This window comes from Sardina pilchardus, chromosome 23, assembly GCF_963854185.1.
Source record: "Sardina pilchardus chromosome 23, fSarPil1.1, whole genome shotgun sequence".
In the NCBI taxonomy this organism is placed as follows: Eukaryota; Metazoa; Chordata; class Actinopteri; order Clupeiformes; family Clupeidae; genus Sardina; species Sardina pilchardus.
The window spans coordinates 20,688,802-20,696,549 of record NC_085016.1 but is presented as its reverse complement, the minus strand read 5'-3'; the positions used below and the strand labels follow the sequence as shown (position 1 = coordinate 20,696,549).

General features: G+C 38.9%; 2 protein-coding genes across 3 annotated transcripts in view; one reads left to right on the top strand and one right to left on the bottom strand.

Annotated features, from left to right (window-relative positions):
* Window positions 1-1,468: 1,468 nt before the first annotated feature.
* tdo2b (tryptophan 2,3-dioxygenase b) lies at window positions 1,469-5,145 on the bottom strand. Its single transcript, XM_062527882.1, has 12 exons — window positions 4,989-5,145; window positions 4,691-4,787; window positions 4,424-4,514; window positions 4,203-4,273; window positions 3,940-4,067; window positions 3,605-3,791; window positions 3,359-3,466; window positions 3,147-3,258; window positions 2,960-3,017; window positions 2,788-2,867; window positions 2,568-2,658; window positions 1,469-2,186 (listed from the first exon to the last, which is right to left on the bottom strand). The coding sequence occupies exons 1-12, from the start codon at window positions 5,021-5,023 to the stop codon at window positions 2,027-2,029; spliced, it is 1,218 nt and encodes a 405-aa protein (XP_062383866.1). The 5' UTR covers window positions 5,024-5,145; the 3' UTR covers window positions 1,469-2,026.
* Window positions 5,146-5,749: 604 nt separating this feature from the next.
* trappc10 (trafficking protein particle complex subunit 10) overlaps window positions 5,750-7,748 on the top strand; it is a 28,710-nt gene continuing 26,711 nt past the window's right edge. The window contains exon 1 of one of the 2 annotated variants that reach the window (XM_062527878.1): window positions 5,750-7,583. In XM_062527878.1, coding sequence (XP_062383862.1) covers window positions 7,418-7,583 — 166 coding nt within the window. In that variant the 5' untranslated portion in view covers window positions 5,750-7,417. The remainder of the gene's footprint in view (window positions 7,584-7,748) is intronic. The other variant, XM_062527879.1, reaches the window with a different exon arrangement.

The window sequence follows — 7,748 nt, the reverse complement described above, 5'->3', positions numbered from 1 at the left end:
TACCAGTGCCACTTATTTATATTAGACACACCAACACTCATACACCAATACATACAGACAGTATAATACAGTACATCCACACCTTTTACTACACACTCACACACACACACACACACACACACACATCCATCTTCATCCATATCTGTCCTATTCCATCTCCTCTACCTATTGCTTTATAAGGAATCATAAATATCCTGCCATACTTTACAAAACTGTTTTTTTTTGTTTCTGTCCTCATACATTGTCCTTTCTATGCTAAGGTAATATTTAAGCAGACCCTTCCATTCTTGCAGGGTTGGGGCCTGAGAATCTTTCCAGTGTTTTAAAATTAACTTTTTAAAAACCAGGGAAGAGAGAATAACCTGCCACCCTACAGGATATTTCAAATGGTCAGTTTTATGTAATATCCACTCCAGTGGTGTTAGTTTAAGGTTTATTTTGCCTATATCCGCCATCCAATTTTTAATTTCAATCCATGTTTTCTTTACTTTCTCACATTCCCAGAAAGCATGAATAATTGTATCCGTTTCTTTGTGACACTTAACACATAGAGCAGAGGCAGAAGGATCAAATTTCTGTATTCTGTATTTTGTATAATATATTCTTGTCATGATTTTATATTGTGTTAAACGTAGATTTTCATTGGTAGTCGCACTATTTGTAACATTTAAACATTCTTTCCAATATATATTTGCGTTTGTAGTGTTGAAATCTTTATCCCAGCTATTATAGATTTTCTGCAAGGAATAATTTTCCATTTGTGCCTTAATCAAGCATTCGTACAGCTTACCTATCAAAAATGTACTGTTTCACTCATGTCTCATGTTGTGTGTGTGTGTTGTTTGTGCTGTTTCAATGAATATATGTTTGCTTACTCTTTGCAGCAGAAGTTAAAGATTACACAACTAGAAAAGCTACAATCTTGTAAAAAAAAAAACCCCATCATGGGTATAGGGTCATGGTCAATGGTAGCCTTGCCTGGTGGGCCTCATGTTGTTGTCATGTGCTTCCATTATTTCTAACTGTCTTCCACAATCAATTCAACTAACTTTAGATGCAAAATGTGCAATGAAAATTCATTGGAGTCATCTAGTCTGGTGCCGGGGTCGGGGTAAATGTTTGTGTGTGTGTGTGTGTGTGTCATTTCCATATTGTTTAATTCTGCAGACCATGTCGACACATGTATTTATTGTGCACCTTATCCTAAAGCAAACTGCACACTATTTGATCTCTGGGTGTATTATTGAATGTAGCCTCAATCATTTAATCTCCTTAATTCCTACACTCTTGCATCAAGTAGCTCACAGTATGAATATGGAATCACATTCTAAAGCAGTCTCACCTGTCCAAAACAACTTAAGTAAAATATTCAGGTGCAGTTATCATTACATGTATGTAGATTTATAGATTAGAAGTGTCTTGGCCTCAGGTAAAATGAGTTAATTGAGACAAAATTCACAGACAGAGGTCCTCTTTGTCACTGTGTTTAATAAAGTCATCTACAAAGACATCACAGAGTACCATCCAGTGGTTTTATCATCACCATGTACAAATACAAAACAAATGCTTTATCGTTCTAAATACTCAAAATCAACTCGCAGAGTACTCACAAAACATTATTTATTTAAAAACTAGGACCCATTTTATACATGATAAAAATTTGTGCAATTTGTACATTGGTATAAATAAGTATGTACAGAAAAGTGTCTTACCTCACCTGTTCGTTAACAAACACTCTGCATTAGTCTATTTGTATTGAAGATTATCATTTAAGAGTCATATAGACTAAGGTAAAGAGTCACTATATACATTGTTTACATTCCATACTCAAAAAGGTATCGCTCAATTTACAAATAACAGAGAATGACCTTTAGCTATGTACAACATTTAGGAAACACTAAAGCATTGACAAGATCAGCTCTTTGCAGGAGACACAGCTCTGTATTGAGACAAACTCAACCATTACAAGACATGCCTCTCATCTCCATAGCAGAGAATTCCAAGAGATGTTGAGGAGAACACAAGATCAGTCGGAGTCTTCACTACTGCAGGAGCTGTAGGAGCTGTCATAGCACTCTGCCGTGTAGGGGAACTTATGGACGTTGGGGTTCAGCTTTGGTACCCAGGACCGGGGCACCAGATATGTGGCCAGGTTGAACAAGTCCACAAAGACTTTGTAGCGGTCACTGGAATGAAAATGTGGATATAAATGAATACAAAGTAACAAGCTGTACAAAGAAACAAACTGTAATTACAAGGAAACAAACTGTAATTACTCAGTAACGTACATCCATTGTCTTAGCTTTTAAACGTGAAGTTTTAGCTTTAACAAATAGGGAGAGCAGAAAACACAAAAATGGATAACCAATCTCGGGGTGAGTAGAGCAGTGTATCATAAAGCAGCAATATTACTTTACTGCCCGTTACTGATACGGGAAAGATAGAAGCGAGTGTTATCTTCCTCAAGGGGTTCTCTTGTTGTTTAGCATTCCACAGATTCTAGAACTGGAGCATCGTGCTAATAATGTCTCGTGTTTTCTGCACAGGTCACGCAGCAGTCAGCTCACCTGACAGTGGACCGCAAATAGTGGTAGCCAGAAGAGCCTCCTGTGCCAGCCTTGCTGCCAATCATACGGTGCACCATGCACACATGGTTATCTGATGGAGAACGGGGGGTGGAGACATGTTAATATCTATGCAGTTAATTGGTTAATTGACTTGATTTGAAAATCGAATTGATCAGTTGACTGATTAATTGATTGATCCAATTGACTGATTGATACTTACATCTCCATTTGGTCATGAGAGTGTCAATCTCCATGAGGCAGGTCAGGAGCTGAAATGGAACCTGGAAGCGAGGCTCCTCCCTGGAGAAGAAAGAGAGTTTGATTATAGGCACATAGATGTATATGGCTCAGAGATCCTATCCATAGGATATGCTGAGAGCAGTATGCTTTACCTATAGAAGTTTATCATCAGAGCTCCTTGGAGAGCTTTGAATGAGAGCCTGCGATCGCCTATGGAAAATGTGACAAAACAAATCTGTTTATTTAAAGCGGGTTTTAGCAGTTAGCAGTTTTGGTCAAGTATCCCAGAGAATGAAACTATGAAGAATGATCACACAACAACATCTGTTTATCACTGACCTTTGCTCAGAAGATGCTCATGGCGTTTGGAGTCAAACAATGACGTGAAAAGTTCTGCTTGCTTGTTCAGATCATCAAGCATTTCCTCTTTGGTATCTGATTCCTGCATTTTCTGCAATCAGTTGAAATAAGAAGGGACTGGTGTTGAATCCATTCATGAATCAGATGGCCACAGTTATGTAAAAAAAAATATTGTATCATAAAGTACAAACCTCAATCTTTTGTCTCTCACACTTGAGAGCCTGTTCGACGTTGGCTTGAAACTTCCCCCAGAAGTCGAAGCCATCCTTCTCCAGGCCAGGCGTTCTCTCCAGCCATTGCTTGAGGAGGAAGCGATTGCAGTGAGTGAGTGAGTGAGTGAGTGAGTGATACTTTCAAAGAAACCACTGTCACGTGGCCACAGAAGACATGCCAAGCTTGAGTATAGGCTCGAATCCTGAGTGTGTACTAGGGTTTACCTCAACTAGCTTCAGTAGTGTTGGATCCTGCTCTGATAGCAGGAGACTTTCACTGTCCTCTCCTTGGAAGTTGTCCCTGTAGTGGCGTCTGTTGTAAGGTACCCTGAGGTTGTCGGCCACACCAATCTTGTTCTCCAGAAGACGGAACTGAAGGCTCTGGAACCCAGAAGCTGGGGTAAGGTACTCCCTGTTGATGAAGAACCGATGAAGAACATATTATATACCATCATTATAGATTTCTATCTGACATCCAACAAAGAAATCAGTGTCAATGTCCTTAAAATATAAAGACAGAATTTATGGAATTCGAATCAGCAGAATTTTATAATTGATACCTGAAGTCAAAAAAGTCCATGGCTGTCATGGTTTCTAGAACTGCAAACTGGTCAACTAAGAGTCGGAAAATCATGGTAATCCGATGGATCCTGCTGACGACCTTAAGCATATTCCGCTCATCTCGCACCTGACAACATAAAACATAACCACATATAAAACACAATTCATATTTCCGACAACAAAAACCAAATACACTATGTTATAGGGCATTATTAATATCATCTGTGTTGACAATGAATGTGCACAGATTAGAACTACTCACGCCATCATTCATGAACAGCTCCCGAACAGAATCAAGCTCCCACAGAATCTGCTTAAACCAAAGCTCATATGCTGCAGAAAGAATCCAGAAAAAATATATTACAATGAGCACACACGCACACGCACACACACACAGCTGAAAGCAAGTGTGTTATGGCCACATTCCATGCATTATTTGTTTGATAGAGATACAGTAGGACACCTGAATGGCCCATGCAGTACCTTGATGGGTCACGATGAAAAGGTGTTCATCATGGACTTTGTTTCCCTTCAGTTCACTCTGCAACACCTGAGCATCCAACACCTTGTTCAGCTGATTGAAGGAAGTGGTTGGAATGGACCAGTTAAAATTGAGCAGACAGAAGTGAAAATGGACCTAAAACATCTTTATGAGATGTGTAATGAACTGTTCGTGAACTGAATCATGAACTAATCTTCAGATTTTGACTTGAGATTTTTAACATTGCAATAGAAATAGACCGTATTTACCTCCAGGTAATCTCCATAAATGATGCCTCCCTTGCTTGCGTTGTTGATACCTTTCTGTGCATCGTCCTCCTCAGTCAAGTGTTTACTTGTAAACAAACTGTTGGCATGATTTACACAGACATAAGTACATAAGCATCTTGAATTGTCTATGTCCAGCCATCCCATACAGGCAAATTTGCACTTAAAGTTAGGGTCCAGTCTCTGTGTCATATCTTAGTGATAATGTATAACATTAAATAACTCAAATTCTCAAACTGGCAAAGCTTTTTAAAAGAAATCAGACCAAATATCAACCTACTGTTGCTTTTTGGCAAGGAAAGGACAGCCGCTCATGATAAATCCTCAGTTTCTTAGCTTGATGTTTGCTTTGATGGATTCCACTGTATAAGAGATTTGAAAGGCTCAAAGATTTTTGCCTGTTTTAAAGGTTTTGGCACAGCCTGGGTGCAGCCAATCAAATGGCCTGTCTGTGACCCCTGCCCACTCAGAAACTTTGTGTGTGGCTGGTGGGACGTGTGTGTACACACCTCGTTTACGGGGGCGAACGACCCCCGACGCCTCCCCTGATTGTTATCTGAGAAAAGGACAACTCATGTTAAATCTTCAGCGAACGCGGTATCATCAGTACAACTGGTTTATCAGTGTCACGTGAAAAAGTATGCTTCTGTGAATTCTCTGTCTATAGGTGATGGGTTACTTGCGTGTCAAAAGACATTGACTTCACATTGGGAAATTAGAACAGGTCATATTACTAGAAGTTTCTGTTGGAAATCTGTTGGCTTACCAGTTTGCATGTTATTAACATTTACAGATAATATTATGCTCACTGAGTCACATGAGCATTTTTTTTGTGATTTTAAAAAACATCATGTTTCTTAAAACATAATGGAAGCAAATAAAGTGTGATAATTTGATGCAATTTTAGACTTTGAGATGCAGAGAAAAATATGAATAGTTTGGTGGGAACAAGCAGTAATCGGGAGGGTATTCCAAAACTAGACTGCAGCTGCATCCCTCAAAAGAGATGTAGGGAACAAGGAGAAGAAAGAGATACAGAAGAGGACAGAACTAAGAGTTGTAGGCTACCTTGATGCCTGATGAAGGTGAAGAACAATGTTATCACAGTGATCAGGTTTAGAGCCTCCTTGATGGAAGAGAGGAGAGACAAGTTGTTGAAGAAATAAACTCTTAACTCTGAACTATACAAGAAATATAAGAAACACAGGACATCTGATTGTAGTGTGACATTGATCGTTATCAGATGTGTCCAAGTAATCTTACTGTAACTCAGAGTTACACAGGGCAAATTGACACAGACTGATAAACAAACAGTGTGGCATGACTCATGTAGGCTAGCCTATAGCGCGACTGGAACGTTTTCAGACTCTTTCAGGTTTTCCACATTTTGTGATGTTTCAGACTCCTTAAAATGGATTAAATTCCCACATGTTCCATTGGCATTTTCAGACAGATGTTGCCATTTTTTAATGCGTCTTTGTTCATCACCATTCAGGCAATTCATGTGAGCACACCGATACACAGATAAAAAGTGTCGGACACAAACACATCAAGGATAAATGAAGACTTTTAGAACTGAAAATTTGTAAAGATGAATCCAATTAAGTAGGCTCCAGGAGATAAAGCCATTGATACCTGTAAGCTACACCTACTATACCATATACGTACGACCACCATCATCAGTACTACTACTACAACTACTGCTGCAATCATCATCACTGATTGAAAAATATCAAATAAATAATAATACAAATAATTAAATGAACACGTATAACTTTTAAATTCACATTTTATTACAGTTTTACAGACTGTTATTACAGTGGCCCACCCCATTTGATTACAGTGGCCTACCCCAATTGGCCCATGACTGATTCCTGCTCTTGGCCTGATTTTTAAATGTTTTTGTGATTATTAACTAAATCAACGACAACTTAGCAATCAAAACAGACACAATGTCAATTCTAATCAATCAATGTTGCTCTGGTTGGCGTCGGGTACCCTTTGGGGGAGTGTTTATATAAAAATGACGTGAACACATCTCAGTGAATTTGACTTTTTGTCCCTCGTGAATAAATGTCAGTCTTATTGACACACACCATTGCCTTTTCCTCAAGGGATCATTCTGTTCATGATGTGTGTTTAAACTATTATGTAAAGGTGAACTGTTTGTTGTTCATTCTTCAGGGACAATCATGCCATTACAGGAGTTCCCCTCAACTTCATCTAGCTAAAAGTTGGATTGGGCCCAAGTTAATTGCATCTACACGGACGACCTAATAAAAACAACACAGCCGATTTGCCAGTGCTGTGCCTTTGACCAAAGGTTGCCTGCAACAGAGACTCTTCAATATTTGCCGTTTGGCTAATGAGTAATGTTACAGGCAAACAAAACTGAAAACAAATGCAGTGCCGGAAAAGGAGCGAATGATGGATGTGACATAGACGGAAAGATTCCATTTGACCTTTACACTCCTGTGTCACTACACTGTCATATGCTGACCTGAAAGTTTGTACTGTGACCTTGAAGTATTTTATGGGCCTATAGGATAGCAGCTGACAGCACGTGAGTTAATACAAAGTGCATGAATGCCTCTAAATTCTGCTGAGACACCTTGCATATTCTACACATAGAGCGTAACAATGCACTTTTTTTCAAAATGATCTAGTATAGCATGGAAAAAAGTGTCCAAAAGTATTATTGGAATAGATATGACTACTAACACACAGAGGAAGAAGACAAAGAAGAAAGAAAAAGAAAAAGGAGAAGGAGAAGATGTAGAGGAAGAGGAAGAGGAAGAAGAAGAAGAAGAAGAAGAAGAAGAAGAAGAAGAAGAAGAAGAAGAAGAAGAAGAGGAGGGAGATCATGATGATGAAGGTGAAGATTAAATGTTGTGTTTGAGCATTTATGTTATATTTTGATAGGCTTAATTGCTGTCATTCTATGAAGTGACGATGTGAGGCCAATGCCCTCCTGGAAGCCTACTTGTAGTACTTGTAGTTGATGTGTACTTTGCGCCATCTATAGGTTAGTTTCAGTATG